A 26,719-nucleotide genomic window follows, 5' to 3' on the forward strand; every position below is an offset into this window, starting at 1 on the left:
AAACTCTTCATCTTAAAGGAGAAAATGATCTCCATAGGCTACCATTAAGAGGTATATTTATCACTAACTCATGCTAACTTTTACCACAGGTCCCATTTTATGCAGGCTAACAGAAAATAATGCATCTTAATGGTAGCCCAAGTTGATAACTCTTCCCTCCCCACTTCAAATCTTTATAAGCCACTTGCCTTTAATGTTAGATGTGGTGGTGTTCTAGTCATCTAGGAAGAGACTGTATGTCATTGTTTAAGCCTGTTGTTTTTATCTTTTGAAGAAATCTCTCTCAAAGTTCTAATTTTTGTTCTTTCTGACATGTGTGTATGTGTTAGGAGAAGTCTGCAGGTACGATTCTGGCTTGGTACACAAGCAGAATAGAGGGGAACAGTAAGAGTCCCAACTGGAATTAAACATAGGGAAAACAGTACACAGCAGAGGATCCCAGGGAGGAGCATCCTGCAACAGTACCGTTAAAAGCCAATATTTAGGGAGAAGGTTTGCCCAGCAATTTGAAAACCTGGGAGTCGATATTCAGCCGGGGGTGCTCCGCGCTTTGCTGACTGCCATTGGCATTATGCTCAGAAATTCAATGCTGGCTTCAGCATTGAATCGCTGTGTTTCCAGAGCTGGCTACACTATGGCTGGTTGATTGTGATATTCAGCATCATGATATTCAGATAGAACTGACTTTTGGCTGGTTAAGTGCTGAATATCGGCACTTAACTGGCCAAATGCCAACTCTGACCCCGGAACACCGGAAATATGCTAATTATGCTTTAAGCACTAATTGGCCACTTTCAGTGGCCCTAACCGATTATGTGCTGCTGAAAATGGCTGGTTAGCTCCGAACAGGCAATTTAACAGGCCAGAAGCTGTTTTTGGCCAGTTAAATTTCTTTGAATATTAACCTGCCTGTTAATGGGGAAAAATATGGAAAAAAGAGATCACAGATACAGAAGAAGAAGTGATGTACACTTCCCCCTCCCTATTCGCGGTTTCGGTTATTTGCGGTTTTTCATGCACAAGCTCCGCCCCCAAATTTACGTCAAAGGAAGCTCCCAGCTCCCAGTGATGCACCGAGAAAATTGATCCGCTCAGCGTTGTACATAGGAAATCGCGGCACTTTCTTGACAGAAACAGGTAATTTTATTCGCAATTTTGTGTCTTTTTACAGAAAAACAGTGAAGAATATACAAAAATTTATTCACGGTTTTTCTGTATTTGCGGCCATGCTGATCCCCTATCTCCACGAATACAGAGGGGGAAGTGTATTACTGTTTCTTCTTCATAACACACTACTTCTTCATTTGCATCTGTGATCTCTTTGTTCCATATTTTTCCACAATAACAGGCTGGTTAATATTCAAAGAAATTTAACTGGCCAGAGAAAGCTTCTGACCTGTTAAATTGCCTGTTTGGAGCTAACTGGTCATTTTCAGTGGCACATAATCAACACGAGAGAAGAAATTGCAATCCACAGAACGTAATGAAAAACAACAACAATGGATCGAAGAGGTTAAAATAAAGCACACTTCATGAGTCAGCAATCGTTATTCTGGCTGCTAAGAGCATGACGTTGGTTACAGTGCATTCTTGCTATTCGCTGGAGTTAGGTTCCTAGGAAACCCTGTGAGTTGACGCTATGGGTAAAAGGGGTTTAGGTTCCTGTGTGACCCTGTTTACTGTACACTTTTGCTACCAAACACCAGAAACTCATCATTTCTGATAAAGAGCAGCTTGCTTATTATATTCTGCATTTTATAAATGTATTTTATACACAGTTGGTTTTTTTGTAAAAACAGACTTTTGATGTAACAATACTCACGCAAAGCTTTATGAATATCTTCATTCTTATGGGAACACGCTGACCCTGATTCTGTAAAGGATGCCTAAGCACGCCTAAGTCCCGCCTAACTTTAGGTGGGACTTAGGTGTCCAAAACTAAGTGGTTAATGAGCGATTATAGGGTCTTAACAAGTGTTAATTGGCACTTGGACGTCCAAAGAATGTGGCCACTGTGCAAGACCGCGAATAAGAGAAAATGCCTATAAAAAGTGAAAATGGGTGACACTTTAATTGGCATGAATAATCGAATATGTAAATATAGAACACGCAGATAACGAGAACACACTGTATGCCATTTTATTAGCAGGGCAGGAGTTCTCTACAGTTGCTCCTAGGAGCATCAGTGTGTAATCCATAGGGATATCTTATTTAGTGTATTTATTGGATTACAAACGCACTACCTCCAATATGATTATATCTTTGGGCAACATATTTGCTATGGCAGGCTACTTAAGGGGCAGCGACTAATGGGGAACTTGAAGCCACACTTCTCCTTAGTGAAGGCATGGCATACTGGCATCAGCCACAGCACTGGCACCAGCATTCCTTGCTGCCCCTGAAGCAGCCCACCTTAGGTGAAATGTGACCACGTTGGGCAATTTTAATAAAAATGTGCTTTATTTTAATTTCCTTGATCCATTGTTCTTCGCAATTGTGGAAAATGTCAACCTCACAGTGCCTGCCTGTTTTGCACAAGTTTGGAGTAAAGATTAATTGGAGTATTTCACAAAGGACAGTGGGTGTTATTGGTGAAACTGGATGAGACACTTTTAGCCTTGAAAGGTATTATGTAGAAATAAAACAAGAACATAATGGAAATAAAATAATATCTTTTAATTGGACAAGCTTACCCCCCCTCCCCCACTTTTTTACAAAAGTGTAGCTTGATTTTTAGCGCTGGCGGCGGCAATAACAGCTACGATGCTCATAAAATTATTTTGCGCATCCAAGTTGTTACCGCCGTGGCCGATGGTAAAAAATGCGCTACGCTTTTGTAAAAAAGGGGGGTGTTAATGTATCTTGTGATTAGCTTTCAAAGGTAACCCCAATAAAAATGGTATTATTTTTTTACCCTACCCTACCATATCAACTCTTGTAGCCTGCAAATGTCAGCTAGGAATCATTGCGGCTTACGGAATATTAGCAATGCTACAGAGACATGGATATTACAAAGAAATTGCATGGAAGATATCACACAGGGGACTGCTTGCGAATGGGTTAATGCATTGAGGAAAAAAAGGTGAGTTTTCAATGTTTTCCTGAATTGGAAGTACCGTATGTGGGTGTTTGTCAAAGGCTGCCTGGGAGGTTGTTCCAGATTCTGGGCCCCTGAAACTCAAAGGTGATCCTTTACGTTTTTATTTCTACATATTACCTTGAAGAGCAGACTAACACAGCCACCACACTATTTCGCTCAGCCTTGAAAGGAAATCCCTTTCTCCTTTCGAAGGATCCACACCTGGAGGTGAGTGTGCATACAACTGAATGAAGCAGAGTACTTTTGTGAATACTTCTTGGACTTATAGAAGTGTTTCCAAAAAAGAGGATTACATACACCCCCCCACCCCCTCACTAAAAACTGTAAACTCTGACACCTTATCAAGATTTAACACTTCCATCCCAAATGCCTTTCTACCACAGTGAATGCCAAAACCTATAAACCCCCAACTGCCCCTTTCCATCAGAAATACAGAAACATAAATTTTCTTTTTTATAAACCAATTTACACACGCATCGTTTTATGTTCAGTAAAACATATGCCAGCTCTTAAACTGTGAGGAGAGAGCTAAATATTGTTAATCGGTAACTATTGGGCTCCTTCCCTGAAGCTGTGAGCACCCTGTTTGTTAACAGACTGTTTACAAGAGCCCTTGAAGGCAAAAGCATCAAGTAGAACAAAAGACGGATTATGAGGTACCAAGAAAACTGATCCATGTTTAGCTCTGTGAGTCACGAAGGCACGTAAAGTCATTTCATGCATGAGATCCAAGTACCCCTTCCAAATCTGATGGAAAGGTGGCATGGAAAACTATAAATTCCCTGGCTCAGTTTCCTGCCTTTCCCCTTTTTCTACATGCTTCATCACGTTCTCATTGATCCTTTCCCCCAACTGAACTGTAAACACCTGGATATCCTTTCGGAATAACTAACAGCAGCACCTCAACGGTCTACTGGGCAATGGCACCTTATGAGAAAAAAAAATGGCTTTTGCTGGTCACTTGGGGCAGGGTTCTGTTGTGTGCTCAACCTTTCACCAGAAAGTGAGCTGCGGTTCCATAAGAAACCTGTTGCTCCATGTCCACCAGTTCCTTTCAGCCTCAAGAAATGGAGTTCAGAAACTTGTTCTCTCCGGCCAGCGAGGTCAACATGGTAGTCATTTCCCCAATTGCCATATTTGTGACTCTTGACTGAAGCATGACAGAAGAGGTCCGAGGTGTATCCAGACAAGAGGACGTTTGGGGAGAGATATGGTGGGTACCTGGACTGAGATTTCCTGGGACTAAGGAGGAGGGCTCAGGTTCATCGATGATAGCTGCAAAGTCTATGCGAGTGTTTTCTAAGTCCAAAGAGTCCAGGGAGTTTGATACTTGACCAGTCTGCGAGTAAAACACTGAGCTTGATTTTAAGGGGTTCAGTTTGGGGCTGAATTGTGCCTGTTGCTGACTTTCACAGCTGACAGGATTGTGGTCTGGGGGGGCTCCAAGCTTATGAGACACTGCTTTCCCATGATGCATGTGGATTTGGCCAGAATAATACATCATAGCATTGCTGTCAGAAGTTTCTGGCTGCAATGGAATTGGTGGAAGATGGGCTAGGGTTCGGGGACTGATATCTGAGGCCTGATAAGATGGGCTCCGCTGTGGAGGGCTCCCCATGTAGGCTGACAGGCTGCTCATACTGTTTTGTCTGCTTAGAGGCTTAGGGCCACCGGGAGGATGAGGGACTATGTCATGGTTGAAACACTGCACACCTTTGTCATTATTAGTTGGGCTGTCCTGGGAAACGGGGCTAAGCAGATGACTTCGTGGTGACTTGGTTGGATAATGTACATATTTGGGACTCATGTGTGGTTGAGAATGGGTATTAAGTACTTGCTGAGATTGTCCTGTGCCCACACTCTCCCTATGTAAACTCAGCAGGGATTCATTCTTCTGTTGCTCTTCCCACATCAGTGCTTGCTGTGACTGCACATAGTTTCTCACCATCATCTCCTTGACTTGGACCATTGGAGTTGGAGGTCTCCTTCCATGAGGACTCATACCAGGGTTCAGCCCCATACTGAAACATGAGCCTTGTTGGCTGTCTGACAGACGCTGATATTCACAGCTTGTGTCACCTGATGCTGCACCTGATGCTGGTGCTATTGCCATTGAATTTGATTGGGTGAAACTATGCTGCTGCTGTACTGCACAGGGCTTCATGTTTTGACAGGTTGCCACAGACACCATTGACTGCTGGAATTGTAGTTCAGGTTTAATGGGCATCTGATTAGTGAAGTTCAGTTGCTGGTTATTCCTATACATGCCTGGCTGGCTTGATCCATTCTGGGCTATGATATTTGGTTTAGCATGTTGGGATGAGCTGGGAGTCAGATATTGGCAGTGGGTCTCTTGCACTGAGTTTGATGACATTGCTGGCTGATTTGGACTTTGGTGTGCTGTCATATTAACATTCCCAGAACTGGCTTCCTGCCACTGACTTGACATGTTGACGTGGTTGTTTATGTGCCGCAGGCTCTGGAAGGGTTGGCCGGGCGTATTCATTTGGCACTGGTTCAGGTTGTAATCTGGTGGGACCAACCCATGGTCCATCCCAATGTGGTTGTCTTGACTGACTTGCATATTACCCATAGCCCTGTGTTCACTGCCATAGACATTTTGGTTCTGTGTGTCCATCCCCTGAGACTGGCAGTTGAAGTTTAAGTGGTCATTGGTAGAAATCTGGCTATTTCCTGAGTAGCTTATATATTGCTCAAATTCACTGGGCAGCATCTCATTGGCTTCGTTGGCATTGTTACTTCTATCTGTGCACAAAGATTCCAAAAAGACATTCTCTTTGATGCTAGGAGGACGAGGTGAATACATGCGCCTCTGAATATTGACATCAGAACCTCCAAACTGATGTGGTATGCCAGCCATAGGCCTGCCAATTGTCGGAGTGTTGATATTAGCCAAACTTCTGAAACGTTGAACTTTGGGTATAGTCTGTGGGTCCATGCCTGGTCTTGCTGGGTCACTGGCTCGCCTCAATCCTGCTCCTGGTGCTAGCTGAGGGTGGATGATGCCAGTGCCATAACTCTGGTACTCGTTAGCACTATATCTTCTCTGAGGGCTGTTTGACAGGAAGGGTGGTACACCAGGACCAGCATAATCAGAAGCAAAATCCATTCGTGAACTGAGGCCCATCTTCTCCATGTTTGGCAATGGGGTTGGAGGAGGACCACCCGTTGCAGCAGCGTATTTGGCCTTCAACCTATACTGCTGTGCTGGTGTAAAGTTGGCCATTCCAGGAAGGCCACCACAATGACTGGCCTCACTGGATCTCCGGGATGCATCTGGAGAAATGGGATCATAGGTGTCCACAGCATTCATACTTTTAGGGAGAGCTCCTAGGTCCCCTGGGCTCTGGTTGGGGAGATATGGAGAAACTACTGAGGACCGTCGGCTGACTGTATAAGCTGAGCTCATGGTGCTGGTGGTACTGTTGCGCCTTTCACTCAGCTGATTCATGGACATGAGGCTGTTGGAGGACAATTCCAGGAGCCGGCGGTTGGGGACCATGACTGGTTGGCCATAAGCACCTGATGCATCTCCTTGAGGACCTGAAAGTTACAGGAAATGAGGTTATAGACAGGATGCAATTGGATAAACCATTCTGTACAGATTACTTGCCAATATCATTATAATAATGACACTAACATGCAGCTAAATCTCATTTTAAATAGAGTAACTGCAGGGAAAAAAAACAGTTGGCCCATTGTCTGCCTTCCCCCCTCCCTCAGTTTAAATTTTTTTTTTCTCTCTATGTATTTTTTTTTTTACCTCCTATTGTTTCCTCCCTCCTATCCAGTCAGTCTTACAGATCTTGTAACTACCCCACCCTCACAGCTAATTTTAATTATATGTATGTGGATATTATTTTAACATTTGTTTTACTCTTTAATAATTGTAAAACATCTAGATAATTTCTGATAGACGGTATATCAAATGAAAATAAACTTGAAACTTCCTTGCTGGTTTTCAATCACTTTGAGGAGATGAGCATATAAATTCCTATCATTAATATACTTGTCAATCCTAAATATCTTTTACTCACCTTCTCAACCCTGTTCTTTCCAATACCTTTTATAAGTGTCACAAGTACGGTAAAAATTATGGTAGCATATTACAGGCCTTAGCCTCTTTTGTTCTTACACACTTCATACTTAATCATACACCTATGAACCTTCCCATTTTTTACCACCAGGCCATCTAACAATCTAGAGCTGTAACCATGGTTGATCCATGTAGGTTATTCCAATCTTCTTTGAAGATGAATACAGTTTATCCTTGATGTTAGAACTGAAAACATGGTCACTTAATCTGTACAGGTTATGCCAACCTGTTAATCTAATACAGACATAGTCACTGGCTTGAATTAAGAACAAAAGAATTGCTGCTGCTGGGTCAGACCAGTGGTCCATCATGCCCAGCAGTCTGCTCACGCGGCGACCCTCTGGTCAAAGACCAGCACCCTAACCGAGACTAGCCCTACCAGCGCACGATCTTGTTCAGAAGGAACTTGTCTAACTTTGTCTTGAATCCCTGGATGGCATTTTACCCTATAACAGCCTCCGGAAGAGCGTTCCAGCTTTCTACCACTCTATCCCCTTTCAACTTTAGAGTGCCCTCTCATTCTCCCTACCTTGGAGAGGGTGAACAACCTGTCCTTATCTACTAAGTTTATCCCCTTCAGTACCTTGAATGTTTCAATCATGTCCCCTGTCAATCTCCTCTGTTTGAGGGAGAAGAGGCCCAGTTTCTCCAATCTTTCACTGTACGGCAGCTCCTCCAATCCTTAACCATCTTAGTCACTCTTCTCTGGACCCTTTCGAGTAGTACCGTGTCCTTCTTCTTTCTTTGACTCTCTAAAGTTCCATATGAACCTACTGCACTCTTGAGTCTATCCTACGCATGTTGAAATTCTCTCATGATTTTGGATATCACTATCTCAGTCAGTATTACTGTGTCTTTAAAAATAGAGGCCCCCTTTTACAAAGCTCCGCATCCAAGGTAAATGCTCCAATGCCCATTCAATTCCTACGGACGTCAGAGCATTTACTGCACCAGTCCGTGCTGCCAGCTTTGGTAAAAGAGGAGGGGGGAGAGATTTTTTAAAAATAAAAAAGCACAAAATCTAAAAGGATGGCATGCCCTTCTAGAATCGCTATAAAGTGCCCATAATTGCCACTTAATTGCATGGACATTTTCAGCATTTTAATCAATTTGTCAGTAATTAAAGTGGCAATTTTGGGCATTTCTTAGCGATTCTAGAAGGGCATATAATCCTCTTTTAGATTACCGTATGTACTTTGTTTCAATTTTTATAAGGGTAAAAAAAAAATCATTATTTTTAAAGACACACGTTGGGTTTTACTATACAGTGGTAGTCGTTTTTACCATGGGCCGGTGAGGTAAATGCTCCGATGCTCATAGAATTCCTATGAGTGCCGGAGCATCTACCTCGGTGGCCCATGGTAGACATCTACCGCCATTTAGAAAAAGAAGCCCACAGTGCAGCATTTTTGACTTAAGTGGTCTTATGTTTGCTTAGTCTTTGAGCCTATTTAAGATGTTTCATTTAGTAATTACTTTTAAATGCACTTAATATTGTTTGTGATTTGTAACATTTGACTCCAGCGTAGAACAATAACCTTACTGCACTAAAGCTTGGTTTCATTCCCCCCCTCCTCTTTACAAAACCGTAGCATGATTTTTAGGACTGGCCATGGCGGTAACAGCTCTGAAGCTCAAAGGAATTCTATCAGCGTTGGAGCTGGTATTGCAGCGGCCAACGCTATAAACCGTGCTACGGTTTTGTAAATGAGTAAGCTATATGGAACTTTGCTGTGACTGCTTTGGCTGTGAGTATTTTCTTGCCAGTAACAAAGGCACAATTTTTATTATTAGATGTGTCCACAGTAATTTTTATCGGTTATGTTGGGGTTTTTATGTACAGTGAGCCCTCTGAATCCGCGGTTTCAGTATCCGCAGATTCGGTTATTCGCGATTTTTTTTTTTTAAATAAAGCTGCATTCCGGACCTTCCCCACCTTCCTCCCGGCATCCCAGACCTTACCTGGTGGTCTAGCAGGCTTTCGGGTCAGGAGCAATCTTCCTATGCTCCTGCCCCATGCAGATCACTCATAGCAAATGGCTGCGGGGAGTTCCCGTCGTAGTCTCGAATATATGATGAGATTTGGGTCTGGGGGCTGCTATAGTTATTAAGGGTATCTAATTGTAGTCTGGGAAGGCTGTGGGAGGAACTAGATGATTGTAATTTACATGTTATTACGAACATATGAAATTTAGTTAGCTCTGTCTAAGTAGTTATTATACCTGTTAATTGTTCTTTGATAAAATGATATGATATGTTATATGTGAAGTACATTGAAACATTGTTATTTATGATGTTTAATTTGTTCAATTTATCAGTTTATTTATGTATTTCTGAATATTGCAAATGAAAATGGGGTAATTTCTGATGAAATTATAATTTGATCAATTTAAATTAAAAAAGAGATAGGGGATGAATGGTATACTATAAGTTGTGGGGTGGAGGGGGGATAGTGGTTTTGTGTGTCTATTCATTCCTTATCCAGGCTCACATGAATTATTTTAGGGGAGGGGTTAGGGAGGGTAGTGGGTTTAAAGGGGTCCTAGATGTGTATAAGGAATTTCTCAATAAAGTTTTTTATGGTTGGAAGGGAAATTGAATTTTATTGTAAATCATTAAGATGTCTTTAAAAATATTTTCATTGAATGTCAATGGTCTTAACAATCCTAGTAAGAGGAAATGAAACATTCAACTTTTTAAAACAGCAGGAGGCGGACATATATTTTATACAGGAAACTCACTTATCTGCCATTGAATCTAAAAAGTAGGAAGGGGTGGGTTAAGCATAGTTTTTTCATTCCTGCAGTGGGAAAAAGGCTGGGGTGACTATCCTAGTAAATAGAAAATGCTCAGCTACATTTAATGTAATTTCAGCAGATACTATGGGAAGATGGATTCAGGTATACATGAGCTCAGGAAAAGATATTCTGATACTTTTTAATATTTATGCCCCTAATTCAAATCAGGCTGAATTTTTAAAAACTCTTCAGCAGTTGATTCTGCCACTTGCTACTTCTAATTTAGTAGTAGCAGGGGACTTTAATGATGTTATGGATCCACTGCTGGATAAACAACCTAGTAAACTAATAAAATCATTGGGCTTAGATAATTTTGTACAGTCCTGTGGCTTGAAAGATATGGCGGATTCATCATTTTAATGCTCGGGAATTTTCTTTCTGCTCCCATGTACATCAATCATTTTTAAGAATCATTTTTGTTTCAGATCAATTAACTCAGCAGATTACTAAAGCCAGCATAGAATCAATTATTTTATCGGATCATGCTGGTTTGGATTGAATTTAAATTTGCTGAACAAGATTGTAGTTGACCTGTTTGGAGATTCAATAATACATTGCTTACAGATTCAAACTTTCTTGAGGAATTTCAATTAAAAATGAATGAATATTTTCAACTCAATGCCTCAGAGGAAATCTCTTTAGAAACACTGTGGGATGCTTTTAAAGCTTTTATTAGAGGGCAAATTATTTCATATTTGGCACACATTAGGAAACAATTTAAAATTGAATTTTCTAAATTGGAACAAAATATTAAGGATTTGGAGTCACAATTGGCCTCGAAATGGGAACAAATTACTTTACAGGCCTTCTTAAAAGCTAAATATAAATGCAATGAGATTTCCTCTCAATTGGCTAGGAAAGATTTGTTTTCTCAACAGGATAGAAGCTCGAATAACGCAGGAAGATTATTGGCTAATTACCTTAAAGCAAAAAAAAAAAAAAAGGAAAGTAAAGATTGTAGCTATTAAAGATGAGAAGGGTGAAACTCATTCTCAAATAGGAAATATTTTAAAACAATTTTTGAACTATTATAAAGTTTATATTCTTCTGAGCTTTATTCAAATAAAGAACTTGAGGGTTTAGAGTTTTTAAAGTTAATTAAAGGGGCAAAAGTTCCCAAGCATATAAAGGGATATCTTGAGGCGCCTATATCACTGAAAGAACTTCAGACAGTGTTGAAGTCCTTTAGAGTTGGTTCTGCTCCAGGTGGTAATGGCTTTACTGTGGAGTTTTACAAATCATTCCAAATTACATTATTACCTCTTCTTTTAAATTTGTATCAGGCACAACTAACTAAAGGTTGCATTTTAGGTACTATGGCAGAATCTTTAATGACTGTTTTGCCGAAGCCAAATAAAGATCCCATGTTGGTTTCAAATTACAGGCCTATTTCTCTGATTAATGTAGATGGAAAACTTCTGGCTAAGTTATTGGCTTTATGCTTGGCCAAGGCTCTCCCTTATATTATCGGTATGCACCAAACGGGTTTCGTTGCTCAATGACATTCTTCAAATAATACTAGACTTGCTTTTCATATGTTAATTTAATGAAAACCATCGAAGATCTAGCCTTCTCTGTGTCCTTGGATACAGAGAAGGCCTTTGATTGTGTAGAATGGACCTTCATGTATCAAGCAATGGATTGGTTTGGTATAGGATCTGGATTTATTCAAATGATTCAGGTTTTGTATAGTACCCCTTCTGCCAGATTATATAATAATAATACTTTTTCAGAGCATTTCCATCTGGAGAGGGGAGTTAGACAAGGATGTCCATTATCCCCTTTGCTTTTTTATATTGTTCTGGAACCCTTGCTATTGGCTATTCAACAGACAAAGGAGATATAGGATATTCCTTATGCATGTCAGGAATATAAGGTCTCTGCTTATGTGGATGATATTTGCTTCATTTGAAGAATCCTGAATCTACCATTCCGCATTTACTAGATTTGATTGACCAATTTGGTAAATTTTCTGGATATAAAATAAATTGAAATAAATTGGAGGTTCTTCTGCTAAATGTATATTATATAAAAGGATTATTTGATTCGTTCCCTTTCCTTTGGAAGGAAGAGGGTATAAAATATGTAGATATTTGGATTCAAAAAACACTGGAAGATACAATGAGAATAAATGAAAAATCTCTATTGCTGAAGGTCACAGAAATAAGTGAGCAATGGAACCCCTTACATCTTTCTTGGTGGGGGAGAGTCCAAACTGTCAAGATGATGGTTCTGCCTGTAGTTTGCTACCAAAATGGGTATGTTGCCAGTTTATTTTCAGGGGTCCTTTTATAAGAAATTAAATAGTATTCTTACTAAATTTATTTGGCTCGGTAAAACTGCGAGAATTGCTTTAGTATCTTTACAAAAACCAATTGCGGCGGGTGGGATAAATTTTCCAAATTTCTACAGATACCATCAAGCTTTTATTATGCGGCAGGGTATGTATTAGATCCTTCCTGAACTTATGGAACATCTTCGAGATTGATTAATATTAGAATGGCAACTCCTGTCCCCATTGCGATTATGTCACATTTTAAGTATCAAAGTACCTAGGATTTATAAGGACAATAGAATTTTGTTCGCTACATGGCAGGCATTGAAATTTATTAATAATTTAATACCTATTCCAATTCATTTATCCATGTGTCAATCCTTGTGGTTGAACTCCAAGATTCAAATTGGCGAGTCTAAGATCCTCTAGAAGCACTGGCTGCAGGTGGGCATACGCACACTGGATAATGTGTTATCAGATGGAAAGATGCTTGAATTTTCATGACTGCAACAAACATTTGGTATCGCAATGTTTCAAGTATATAAGTGGTTACAGTTGAAACAGGCCATTCAGAAGGGGTTCCCTGACTGGCGCCACTTAAAAACTCAGTATAGCTTGCTAGGCCTGTGCTTCCAGTCAGATTTGCTGGGGCATAAGGCAGCTAAGTGGTATAAATTAATATCTGAATTTTTGAATAAGAAACCAAAAACTAGTCTTAAAGACATTTGGAGCATTGAGATAAAGCAGCAGATTTCTGCATCTCAATGGCCACAAATTTGGACTTGGTGGATGAGATGTACAGTGTCAGCATCTATGAAACAAATGTGGGTTTTTTTGTTGCATAGAAGTTTTTGGACTTCTGTTAGATTACAAAAATTAGATAGTTCTAAGTCAAATAGATGCTGGCACTGTCATCTCAATATAGGGACACTGGATCATCTGCTCTTCTTTTGTCCCTTGATACTTAACTTTTGGCGATCCATTTGGGGTCAAATAAATAGAATACTGGAAATTCCGTTGGCATTGACGTACGACGTAGTGCTGTTTGGTACGTTATTGATGGCCAAGAGTCCAATAACTCCATATAACAGTAGACTACTTTTCATCATGACGGGAGTTGCCATACAGCTTATTTTGAAAAATTGGAAAAATTGGGACAGGTTAAACTATAATTTTTGGTGGGAATCCTTGTGCCAAATTTATAAATTTGAACGTATGAGTGCAATACAATTGGACATTATAAGAAATTTAAGGAGGGTTGGGACCCATTGACAAAATTTTGTAAATATTGATTACTAATTTTGCTGTTGATTATACACATCCAGGAAGGGTAGGGGGGGGGGGGGGGGGGGGGGGGGGGGGGGGAGGGAGGGGGAATATGCACTTAGTTTATTTTTAACTGTAATTTGCTTATCTTGGTCATTTGCATTACTCTTGATTGTCTTCATACTGTATGAAAGGATGGGTGGGTGGGTGGGAGGGAAGGGATATATATTTATTGTATCTATTGATGGAATTAAGTGCTGCTTTATTTTGTAAATTGTTTGATAATATGTTGCATTTGTTGGTTCTTAAAATGAATAAAGATTTGAAAAAAAGAAAAAAAAGAAAAATTATAGAAGGCGATTATCAAATGAAATACATCTTAGTATAAGAAGGCATTAGCAAACAATTGAGTTTTCAGCATTTTCTTAAAATTCATCCTCCCCATACAAAGCCACAGGATACCAGGCAAGGCATTCCGTAGTTCTACGCCAGCCACAGATTATCATTGATGTTCTGATCCTAGTATGCATAGTCGACATTCTACCCTCCAAACTCCAAACTTAATTTCATCCCATTTACATCTCTAAGCTCTCTTCTCAGTTTATAAATCTGAAAAAAATTCTTGTAAGATCTTTGGGGAAGCATGATACAATGTCTGATGTATAATCACAACAATCTTAAACTGCACTCTGATGAGCAGAAAGAGTTAGGGAGAATCCACTAGAATACGTGGGAAAAGAAATAACAGAACCTGCAAAAAGAAAAACATGTCTATAAAAGAATCAAACTAGGACACAAGAAAAAACAACTCAAAAAAGCAAAAAGAGAGTAGAAAATACAAAGAGTGAGTTCATCACACACACATCGATCTGAACAAACACAGAAATGACTAAGGAGAGGTACACTGAAACCTAAATATTGCAGCACAGGACAAGATGGTTCTTCATAGCCACTGTTGATAAAAAATAAAACCCTGTAAAACAGACAAATGCAAATTTTGGTAGACTAAACTGGAAACAGTTAGCATCTCAATGCTTAGTGTGATATGCTAATGTGAAAAGGCCTATATACACAATAAAATGGCATAATAAAATGGCACAATAAAATGGCATATTCCATCCGCTGGGACCTATATAAACAATATAACATCGATGAGTGAAAAAATCCCTAAAAAAATCATAAACTGTATAGCTGGTTAGGAATAGTAATATAGGTTTTATTTCAAAAAATAAAAATAAATAAATACACATCTCCCTCTGTATTTGCGGTTTCAGCATTCACAGTTTCAATTATTTGCAGTTTTTAGCTTGCTGGCTCCTCCCCCCCAATTACATCAGCTTGCATAGAAATCGCCAATTCCAAGCGTTTACAGAGAAAATCGCCGATTCCCAGCACTTTCTTCACCGTGTTTTGCCTCTCCTTCAGGAACAGGCCAGGTCTCCCACCATATTATTTGCGGTTTCACCATATTCACGATGGTTTTTAATAGAAAACAGTGAATAACATATGAAAAAGTTATTCGCGTTTTTTCTGTATTCTCGGGTCTGTTATGGAGGGAGAAGTGTATTCATTTGTAACATTCTCATTCCCATTGATAAAAAGCTTGATGCTAGAAAGCAGAATACAAGAACCGCAGTTGGGATAAGAGGCCAGGGTGATGTCACTACTGGGGGTACAGAGGACATGGGGAGAGGAAAGATAGGAGGCAGCAGGTTGATGGTTATTATTGGGGGTGTAGGGGACATGGGCTGAGGAGTGATGGGGGCAGGTTGATAGTTATTATTGGGGGTGTAGGGGACGTGGAGTGAGGAACGATAGGAGGGGTCAGAATGATGGCTATTATTGGGGGGTGTATGGGACATGGGGTAAGGAGTGATGGGGCAGGTTAATAGTTATTATTGGGGTGGAAGGGACATGGGGTGAGGAGTGATAGGAGGGGGCAGGGTCATGGCTATTACTGAGGGCATTTAGGACATGGGTTGAGGAATGATAGAAGGGGGCAGATTGATAGTTATTATTGGGGGTGGAGAGGACATGGAGTGAGGAATGATAGGAGGAGGCAGAGTGATAGTTATTACTGGGTGTGTATAAGATATAGGATGAGAAATGATAGAAGAGGTCAAGTAAATGGTAATTAATGGGGATGTAGAGCAGTGGTTCCCAACCCTGTTCTGGAGGACCACCAGGCCAGTTGAGTTTTCAGGATAACCCTAATGAATATGTATGAGAGAGATCTGCATATACTGGAGGTGCCAGGCATGCAAATCTACTCCATGCTTATTCATTAGGGCTATCCTGAAAACCCGACTGGCCTGGTGGTCCTCCAGAACAGGGTTGGGAACCACTGATGTAGAGAACATGAGGTGAGAAATGACAGAATAGGTTACATGCCTTACCGTTGCAATGAATGGAGGGCAGTTTGATAGCCTTGTTAGCACTAGGCTTCTGCATCTGCTTTAGCCTATCAATCCTTAGATTCTCTAGCTTTTTCAGTGCAGACAGCCCCGAGTTGCTTATGGACTCCACTGATGGCAGGTCCTCCAGAGTGGAGAGGTCCTCAAAACTTCCGCAGGCATTGACGTTCATTTCTACGCCACTGTCATTATTGTTGGTGCTCCCAAGGGGTGAACGCTCACTGCTGCAGGAAGACTGACCGCCAGGACTAGCCTGTGATTTCTGGAAACAAATGATGGAGTGATGGTAAGGCATGTACAAAAATGAGACTTGTTTTATATAACTTGAACATGAAGCCAGGCAGAACATATAATATTAATATTTGTATACTGTAGATCGAATGAGTTCAAAGTGGTTTACAATAAGATTAAACCAATACAATATTGGGAATATACAATCAATGATGATAAGAATCATAAAACATTAGTCACTGCATGTACCATTTCTTAAACAAATAGTTTTTGTTTTTTACTGATGATAAAATGCTAAATATGAATTATCAAGAGGACAATGATCCTGTATTTCCCTCCAAATCTGTAGAGTTTGAGATGCCAGAAGCTTTTCCATATACAGTAAAACCTTGGATTGCAAGTAACTTGATTTGCAAGTGTTTTGCAAGACAAGCAAAACATTTGATTATATTTTAACTTGATATATAAGCAATGTCTTGAAATACAAGTACATACAGTATACACATGTCACGTCATCACAACTGAGCTGATAGTTGTTCTCTCTCTGAAGCTGTAGTGACTGTTCTAAATGAGTGAGGTCTTGCAATACAAGTACATGTGGAGGAGCATAATCAAAAGGGACGTCTAAGTCTGTTTACGTCCATTTTGTAAGTCGTCCAAAGTCAAAAAGTGCCTAAGTGACATTTTCGAAACAGACGTCCAACTTCTTTTGGCTTTCGAAAATCGTCCAAATTATACGTCCTGCAGATCTGATCTAAAATGTCTATCTTTATAGTCCATTTTCGTACAAATGTCCATCCAAGTCAAAAACGTCTAGAACAAGCCCTGTTGGACGTGGGAAGGGTCTGCAAAGTGATTGACAGAACACCCAGACAGGGCACCTAAATAGTGGGGTACCTTACAGGGCACTGCTGTGAACTTCTCAAACAGGGTGCCATGGCTTCTCCTCACTACAGCTCCCTTATAGGTGACGGTGAGCCCCCCCAAACCACCTCCAGAATCCCCTAGACTCACTTATCTACCACCCCTATAGCCCTTATGGATGCAGGAGCCACTTATATGCCAGTACAAAAGGGTTTTGGGGGTGTATAGGGGAGTGCACATGTTTCAGTAACAATGCAATGATTACAGGAGCTTATGGGCATGGGTCCATCTCTCTATGGGTCCCAAACCCACCCCCAAGATGACTTAAGCTGCCTTTGGGCTGGCGACTAGGCTTTCCTATGCTAGGCAGCCAGGTGATGATGGTCTGGAGGCTGAAATTTCAAGTTATGATTAAAATTTTTATTGGATTGGGGGGGTGTTAGTGATCACTGGGGTAGTGTGCAGGGGGGTCTGTGTTATGTGTTTTCAGTGATTTTCTGGTGAGTTTAGGTGGGTTTTAGTGACTTAGACCATGTTTTAGATGGTCTAAGTCAAAACGTCCAAGTTTCCTCTAGGCTCTGTTGTTTAACTTTCGGTTATACATGCTGTATGACTAAGTCTAAGCCGGCCCACGTCTCGCCCAACTCCTGCCCTTGACACACCTCCCGAAACGCCCCGTTTAGCTTTGGACGTTGAGCGGCTCTATGAAGGCCTAAGTCGTTTAGAAATACGTCCAAAACCTGGTTTGATTATCGGCACTTGGACGTTTTAGAGAAATGTTCATCCAAGTGCCGATTTAGGCCAGTTTTTGGACGTTTTTCTCTTTCGATTATGAGCCCCATAGCATTTTGTATTAAAGTTTTTGGGTTGTGGAACGAATCGTCTGAGTTTCCATTATTTCCTATGAGGAAATTTGCTTTGATATATGAGAGCTCTAGATTACGAGCATGCTTCCAGAACGAATTATGCTCGCAAACCAAGGTTTTACTGTATCTGTGGATTAGTTGACCACTCAGAAATGGAAAAGCAAACTGGCTAATACTGCGAGTAGCTCGTGAATACTTTACTAACAAAAATCGCTCGACCACATATAATGGTGCCAATTCATATAACATTTTTTATAAAGCGTGCATAGAAATTTAAACATAATTCTAGCTTGAATGGGTAGCCAGTGTAGTGTCAAGTAATATTTGGTTACATGATCAAGTTCCTTTAAAGAAAATATCAGTCAAATTGCAGTGTTCTGTGCTGTCTGTAGCCGTTTTAATAGATTTCGAGGGTAACCCAAATAAATAAGATTACAATAATCAAGAATATGTAGAACAAGTGATTAGATAAGTCATTTAGATTGTGACTCAAGAAAATAACTTCTTATAGTATGCCGTTTTCTTAAAAGTTAAAAATACCATTTTTAGAACAGTAGAAACATGAATTGTAATGAAAGTTCAGCATCCAAATTCTTATGTAGGAACAAAATTCTTACGTAGGAACAAAAGAATAAAATATTTGATGGACTATAATCCCCTTCTCTATTTTAGCTGGAGCTCAACTGGCAACAAAAAATGTTGTTTTGACCATATTTAGGGGTCCTTTTACTAAGATGTACTAATCGATTTAGCGTGTGCTAAATACTAAGGTGCCCATTATATTCTAATTTCCTCAGAAGTCTTTCATAACTTTTGTAGAGAGGGAGGTGGATGCCTGGAAAGCCCTCCTGGGAGGTGGTAGGGATGAAAATAGTGATAGAATTCAAAAACATGTGAGATAAACACAGAATTGCCAACTATCTAACAGGGTACCTCCATTCAGGCACCCCCAATGAAGTGCATGGTGTACCTATTCTTTAATGGCATCTGGGCACCCCAATTCTGTTATAGAATATGAGTGTAAACCTTCACTGGTGTGTCGAATGTCAGTTCACCATTCACATCAGGTCTATGGCTAGTGTAAATCGGTGAGTCTAAGAGCACCATGCAACACCTGTAACTTATAGCACCTTATAACAGAATAGGTGTTGTACGCTGCCGTGTTTATGGCTTTAAAAATTTTTTTATGAGATTTATACAGATTTCTCTTTAACAAGTAACGCAGACAAGAAACCATAGTTAGGAATTCGTTAAACAGAAACATTAATATCCATCTTCCTTAGACCACAAACTAAATTGTGGGGAAAAGGCCTGTATTTCATGGTGAATAAACAGGCAACATTACAAATCAAAAGCAATAATAAGCTCTACCTACAGCATTAGCAGTGTTATGTAGCAAACAAAGGGCATGCCTCCAGTCGCTGACTCCGGGACTTCCTGAGCATGCTCACTTCTTGAGCGAACTGAGCATGCACAAGAAGTCTTGGCATTGGCAGCAGCTGGAGGCACACTGCTGGCTTCTGATCATAGCAGCAGCACAAGAAAGAGGTGAGCGGCTCAGACCCCAAATTTCTTTGGCTGGTGGACCGTCAGCATCTCCACCAGCCACTTAATGGTTTGGAGAGGGTCTGAGCTCAAAGTGGGTGTGGGGCGTGGGGGGAGCCAGGCCTCCAAGGCACCCCATGGCTAGGCCACCTGGATGAGGGCTCAATTACTAAATACTGTGATTGCAATGTTGAACATTTTGCAATTGAGGACCAAACACAACCTTGACTGAAAGGAAGCTAAAGGAAAGGGAGAACAAAGGAGGAAAAGAGGAGAAAATGAGACTCCCTAAACATTGCTCCATGTCTCTGCTCCAAGCCACTCACCAAAGTTATATCAGGCACCATCAGTCTTCCCTCCTCCTTTCTTCCCTCTCGAGAGCAGTTTCTATCTGTTTCTTGCTGGAGCTCCCCATTTGGAGCCCCCAGGGACCTGCCACTCTCAGGACCAGTGGGGGCCCTTAGGAGGTTGTCTCCTCGGTGCTTCTTGGTAATGTGGGCTTCAGGGCCATGCACTGTCTTCACATGTTTGCGCAGGGAACTGGGGTCTGTGTAACGCTTTGTGCAGCCGGGAATCTTGCAGATGTATGGTTTCTATCACAGAGCCAGTGAAAAGACAGAGGAACAAACAAAATGGAAATTTGCTTCAGTTACCATGGTCTCAGTTGTGTTGCACCTTTCAGTATTATTCTGGCTTCACCTGTCAAATCATGTGGCTTTGTTTATTACCTTGACTTGTCTCCTGCCTCCTACTAATCACTTCTAAGAATGATTACCGTATTTTCGCGGATATAACGCGCACCATTGTAAAACGCGCACAGGGGTATAGCGCGCAGAAATCACGATGATATGTACAAAAACTTTTCTATACCGCGCTCAGGCATATAACGCGCATGCTGCCCGACTCTCCTCTGGCCACCCCGACTCTCCTTTCGCTCTCCCCGACTCTCCTCTGGCCACCCCGACTCTCCTTTCGCCCTCCCCGACTCTCATCTGGTTGCCCCGACTCACCCTGACTTTCGGTGCACTGCCCCGACTCTCCTCTGGTTGCCCCGACTCACCCTGACTTTCGGTGCACTGCCCCGACTCTCCTCTGGTTGCCCCGACTCACCGTTCACCCGCCCTGACTTTCGGTGCACTGCCCCGCCTCTCCGTGCCTGTCCCCCCTTGAAGGTCTGCCTGTCCCCCCTTGAAGTCCTGTCCCCCTTGAAGGTCTGCCTGTCCCCCTTGAAGATCTGCCTGTCCCCCCTTGAAGTCCTGTCCCCATCCTGAAAGCCTGATGCCCCCCCTCGACGTCCGATTCTTCTCCCCCCTCGGCAGGACCACTCGCACCCCCACCCCGAAGGACCGCCGACTCCCCGACAATATTGGGCCAGGAGGGAGCCCAAATCCTCCTGGCCACGGCGACCCCCTAACCCCACCCCGCACTACATTACGGGCAGGAGGGATCCCAGGCCCTCCTGCCCTCGACGCAAACCCCCTCCCCCCAACGACCGCCCCCCCCCCAAGAACCTCCGCCCGTCCCCCAGCCGACCCGCGACCCCCCTGGCCGACCCCCACGACACCCCCACCCGCCTTCCCCGTACTTTGTGTAGTTGGGCCAGAAGGGAGCCCAAACCCTCCTGGCCACGGCGACCCCCTAACCCCACCCCGCACTACATTACGGGCAGGAGGGATCCCAGGCCCTCCTGCCCTCGACGCAAACCCCCCTCCCTCCAACGACCGCCCCCCCCAAGAACCTCCGACCGACCCGCGACCCCCCTGGCCGACCCCCCCACCCCCCTTCCCCGTACCTTTGGAAGTTGGCCGGACAGACGGGAGCCAAACCCGCCTGTCCGGCAGGCAGCCAACGAAGGAATGAGGCCGGATTGGCCCATCCGTCCTAAAGCTCCGCCTACTGGTGGGGCCTAAGGCGCGTGGGCCAATCAGAATAGGCCCTGGAGCCTTAGGTCCCACCTGGGGGCGCGGCCTGAGACACATGGTCGGGTTTGGCCCATGTGCCTCAGGCCGCGCCCCCAGGTGGGACCTAAGGCTCCAGGGCCTATTCTGATTGGCCCACGCGCCTTAGGCCCCACCAGTAGGCGGAGCTTTAGGACGGATGGGCCAATCCGGCCTCATTCCTTCGTTGGCTGCCTGCCGGACAGGCGGGTTTGGCTCCCGTCTGTCCGGCCAACTTCCAAAGGTACGGGGAAGGGGGGTGGGGGGGTCGGCCAGGGGGGTCGCGGGTCGGTCGGAGGTTCTTGGGGGGGGCGGTCGTTGGAGGGAGGGGGGTTTGCGTCGAGGGCAGGAGGGCCTGGGATCCCTCCTGCCCGTAATGTAGTGCGGGGTGGGGTTAGGGGGTCGCCGTGGCCAGGAGGGTTTGGGCTCCCTTCTGGCCCAACTACACAAAGTACGGGGAAGGCGGGTGGGGGTGTCGTGGGGGTCGGCCAGGGGGGTCGCGGGTCGGCTGGGGGACGGGCGGAGGTTCTTGGGGGGGGGCGGTCGTTGGGGGGAGGGGGTTTGCGTCGAGGGCAGGAGGGCCTGGGATCCCTCCTGCCCGTAATGTAGTGCGGGGTGGGGTTAGGGGGTCGCCGTGGCCAGGAGGGTTTGGGCTCCCTCCTGGCCCGATATTGTTGGGGAGTCGGCGGTCCTTCGGGGTGAGGGTGCGAGTGGTCCTGCCGGGGGGGGGGATATATCGGACGTCGGGGAGTCGGCCGGGCAAGAGGGCTTGGGCTCCCTCTTGCTCCGATCGTGGATGCGGGTGCGGGTGGGAGCGCGTGCGAGCGGTCGTTCGGGGTGGGGGTGCGAGCGGTCCTGCTGGGGGGGTGAATCGGGCGTCGGGCGGGGTGGGAACTATGTTTAAAAACTTTTGTATACCGCGCTCAGGCATATAACGCGCGAGGGGTATGCGCGGTACGTAAAATCACGTATAACGCGCGCGTTATATCCGCAAAAATACGGTAGTCTGAGAAGGCTCAGCTTGGCTGCAGTGAATATGGGACCCGAGAGCCCATAATACTAGGGATGGCTAAGCCTGGGGGTAGTGAATAGGGGACCCATGAAGCACTGTTCCCTCTAAGCTGAGTGGGAGTCTTTCACCTATAGTCCTCTCAGGGTGTGCGTGTGTGCTGTTTTACTATCACATGTTCAATAATGAGGGACAGGTAAATTCTGCAGGACTCTAAGGTAGAGAATGACACAGGGACAAATTTTTCCCCATCCCCAGGGGAACTCATTTTCCCATCCAGCCCCAGCGAGTTCTTTTCTTGTCCTTGCCCTGTTCCTGCAAGCTCTGTCTTCATCTGCACAAGCCTCAAACACTTAAAATCATAAGTGTCCAAGGTTTGTGTGGAATACTTATGGGACAGGGATAGTGACAAAACTCATGAGGACGGGACGGGAAAAAAATTGTCCCCATGTCATTCTCTACTCTAGGGATCCTGTGTGTCTCTAGCAATTGTAAACACAACATTGAAGCATCATTCCCTCTACTGGCAGCAGTGCAACTTCGAGGGAACAGTACATGAGAGTGTCGTACTAAGAGAGACCCAGTTTGGCTGCACTGAATTCGGGGCCCTAGAGGTTGTGCTAGTATGGAGGGTTCAGCTTGGGAGGTGTGGGACCCATGAGGGTAAAATATTGGCAAGACTTCAGCCTGGAGGAAGTAAATGTGGCACACAGCTCCACCTCCTATTGGGGAGGGAAGGATCTCAGCTTTGGGGCATTGACTGTAGTACTGAGGAGAGCTGAAACTGAGTGCAATAAAAATGGGACCTATTTATTTGGGAGGATTTATTTTTTTTATTTGAAATATTTATAATCTGCTTAATGCCTAAGCGGCTCACAATAAAACATACATAATGTTAATAAGCAAAACAACTTAAAAAAAAAAAAAAAAACAGGAAAAATTATCACTACAAAATTGTCACTTCAAATTTCATCTTGCTCTCTTTTGAAACAATAATTCCATGTCTCAGAATAAACAAGAATTTCCAGTCTCAGGAATAAGCTTGGAGAAAAAAAAAATGTGTTTTTAACATTTAACATTGGGAAGGGCTCAGCTTGTTAAACAATGAGCGTGAGACCTAAAAGAGTATAATACTGGACAGAGCTCAGCTGAGGGCAGCTAATGTGGGAGAGATCTTTGACTTTCTTGCCCTCCCTCCCATTCCTCTGTACCTCGTTGGAGTGGGTCCGGTTCTGATGCTTTGCCCGATCCGAAGCATTGGAGAATGCTTTGTTACAGCCCTCCTGCTCACACACATATGGTTTCTCCCCCGTGTGAGATCTCAGATGAGTTTTCAGATTCTCAAGTCGGGAGTAGGCCTTGTTGCAACCTTCAAACTGAAACGAGAACAGCCAGAAGTGAAAAGCTTGAAGTGCGATACCTATTGTTAAGAGTGCCTGACGCGCCAGGATGGGCCTCGCTAGAGCCGCGGTATTCCGCTCCGAATTCAAAAAGCTCTGTGAGCATACACAGTCCTGTAGAACCACAGAGGAATGGCAATTATTTTTCAGGTAGTCCCTCCCTTCCTCGAAATCAGTGTATCGCAAACTGTGTCCCGCAGCACACCAGTGTGGCTCCTGAGATTTCAGGTGCGCCGTGACACTCTGGCGAGGAGGAGAGTCATCCATGCCGGCTGACTGCCTACAGGACGTGCCTCTCACAGTGAGAGGCATATCCTGTAGGAAGTCAGCCAGTGCAGATGACTCTCCTCCTGGCCAGCGTCTCTCCTCCTCTCCCCGCACTTCACGGATCCCTCCACCGAAGCAGGTCACTGCCAGATGGGCCTCCGCACATGCGCAGACATCAACATGATGATGTCCATGAACGTGATGTCATCGTGTCCATGTCCGTGCATTTCTGGGTGCCTTCCAGCCGGGTACTGGATTTAGTGTACTGCCGGCCAGAAAGTTTGTGACGCACTGCTCTAAATCATATATAATCATAGAGGCAGAAAGCAGAGCTGGAAATGCAGAGGCCCCCCTGTTAGCCTGGGGAGTTCTCACTCACCGTACACTTGTGGGGCTTCTCTCCCGTGTGTCGCCTCATGTGTACCACTAGCATATACTGTGCCTTGAAGGGCCTTTGCTCACGGGAGCACTCCTGCCAGTGACACACAAACTCCTTCTTCTCCCCATGGATGTGTTCGTTGTTAATATGCTGCACAAAAGGAAGCAGAAGGTAGCATGCATCACAGACTTTCCTCTGGTGACCTGCATTTAGTAACAGAATTCACTGAGGTGTAGGGGTAAATGCAAAGGACAGAGGGACGGAATAGCCTAATGGTTAGTGTGCTGGCTGGGAACCAAATCCCTTCTCCTTTGTCTTAATGGCAAGACGACAGTAATAAAGTGCTCTGATAACCTATGCAGAACAGCGGCTGAACCCAAAACAGCAGTACAATGAGCATATTGCACTTCTGAGAAAAGACATGGGGGAAGGCTAGGGAACCTGCATGGAATGGGGAGCTGCAGCCCTACACACACAACATAACATAAAAAATGTATTTATATACCGCAGTACATTAGGAATTCTATGTGATTTACAAAAGAAAATTGAAACAGTGACAATAAAAACAAATGGCCTAGAAATTACGAACTTTTCTTTAAAAAGTAATTTCTTTTTTCAGTAATTTCCTGAACTGCTGGTAAAAGACAGAGCTAATAGATTTACAAACTCTTTATCACAAGAATCTGCCTGAAAAGATAGGAGTCGTTGAAAATTGCTCATGTATAAACGACCCTTTACCAATGGAAAAGCAAACAAATTATAATTACGTCTTGGGCAGACCAGAAGGGCTAATTTAGCTTTTATCTGTCCTCATTTACTATTGGATCAATTTTCAAAAGGACATACGCAGTCAATATTCAGGTGGCCATCAATGTTTTTTTTTAAAATGCTGACCACTACGGGCAGAATTAAGCCCTGATACTCAGTGCTGGGCCATATCCAGGCACCAACAAACATCAGCAGCTGACCACAGTGTGTCAGTCCACTGGCCTTCATGCGGTTCCTGGATGAATATCAGCTGGGATTCAGATAAGTCCTGTGCCCAAGTTTTTATTAAAATTGGATGTTGGGACATAGTAATGTATTTAACTTGGTGTGGGGCCCATTGGCATCTTTTATTGCTTCTATATAGTTGTCATTTCTCTTTTATTTTTGTCTGATTTCCTTACACATCCAGGGTGGGAGAGAGGGGGTGGGAATGGGGTATTATTTTAAATAAGAATGGGTTATTGGAAGAATAATTGCATTTTTATTATTGATTAAATAAAGGGGTGGGAGAAAATATTACTTTCAATTATTTGTAAGTTCAAAATGCTTTTCTTGATTTGTTATATGTTCAGATTCAAATGTAATGCACTGTTACTACTTGAAAATCAATAAAGATTTATAAAAAAAATAAAATTGGATTCTATCGCTTATACAACTTCTAAGCGAGTTACAGATAAAATATAATGGGGAATACAAAAATAAAAGTACAAACGCCAAAAACAAGCATAAAATAACTTAAGCAAATTGCGTAATTAATGTAAAACATAAAAGACTAGACTAACACAAAACAAAAGGAAGATGGGAAGGGAATACAATTAATATAGGATAGAAAACAGATAAGGAGAGAACATAAGGAAGGGGAACACTGTATTAGGTTTCTTTTGAAAGGTTGACTGGAGGAAGATTTACATGTTAAATGCATCTTTAAATAAATGGCTCTTAAGAAGTCCTTTGAAGCGGTCTAGATTGTTTTCCTCTCTTACTGGAGCTGGAAGAGTATTCCAAAGTTGAGGGGCAACTACTGAAAAGATATCTTGTCATCTGGTGCCAATTATTCACAAAGAGGGAACGGTGAGTAATTTGCGGTCTGAAGATCTTAGAGGGCGGGACGGCTCTGTTCCTCCACCAACCCTCTTGATAAGTAAATACCCCCTCCCACCCCCATGACAACTAAAAATCCCCTCTTAACCCACCAACAAGTAAACATTACCTCCCAACTCCCAACAACTAAAGATCCACCCCCTACCCACCCTGCAGTCAGAATAGGCCTCCCTGGGCCTACCTGAACTCTCTGGATGTCCACTCACTCCTGCCCTTTACAGCTCTGAGGTAAAAATGGCCGCCGGAACCTCTAATGTTTCCTTGTTAGGGTAGGGTTATGGGATGTATGATCGGACCTTGTTGTGGTGGGTGGCAAGGGCAATCAGACCTTATCAGGAGGATGGAAAGGAGGGAAAGACACAAAACCACATGCCGGCCAGTA

At 43.2% G+C, this 26,719-nt stretch overlaps 1 protein-coding gene across 1 annotated transcript in view; it reads right to left on the bottom strand.

The window, feature by feature from the left end:
* Positions 1-911: 911 nt before the first annotated feature.
* GLI1 (GLI family zinc finger 1) overlaps positions 912-26,719 on the bottom strand; it is a 329,009-nt gene continuing 303,201 nt past the window's right edge. Inside the window, exons 10-14 of the mRNA XM_033938485.1 lie at positions 24,469-24,618; positions 23,634-23,798; positions 19,803-20,069; positions 15,953-16,232; positions 912-6,664 (exon numbers count right to left, since the gene is read on the bottom strand). Coding sequence (XP_033794376.1) covers positions 4,161-6,664; positions 15,953-16,232; positions 19,803-20,069; positions 23,634-23,798; positions 24,469-24,618 — 3,366 coding nt within the window. The 3' untranslated portion in view covers positions 912-4,160. The remainder of the gene's footprint in view (positions 6,665-15,952; positions 16,233-19,802; positions 20,070-23,633; positions 23,799-24,468; positions 24,619-26,719) is intronic.

The sequence above is a fragment of the Geotrypetes seraphini genome, chromosome 3 (genome assembly GCF_902459505.1).
Source record: "Geotrypetes seraphini chromosome 3, aGeoSer1.1, whole genome shotgun sequence".
Lineage (NCBI taxonomy): Eukaryota > Metazoa > Chordata > Amphibia > Gymnophiona > Dermophiidae > Geotrypetes > Geotrypetes seraphini.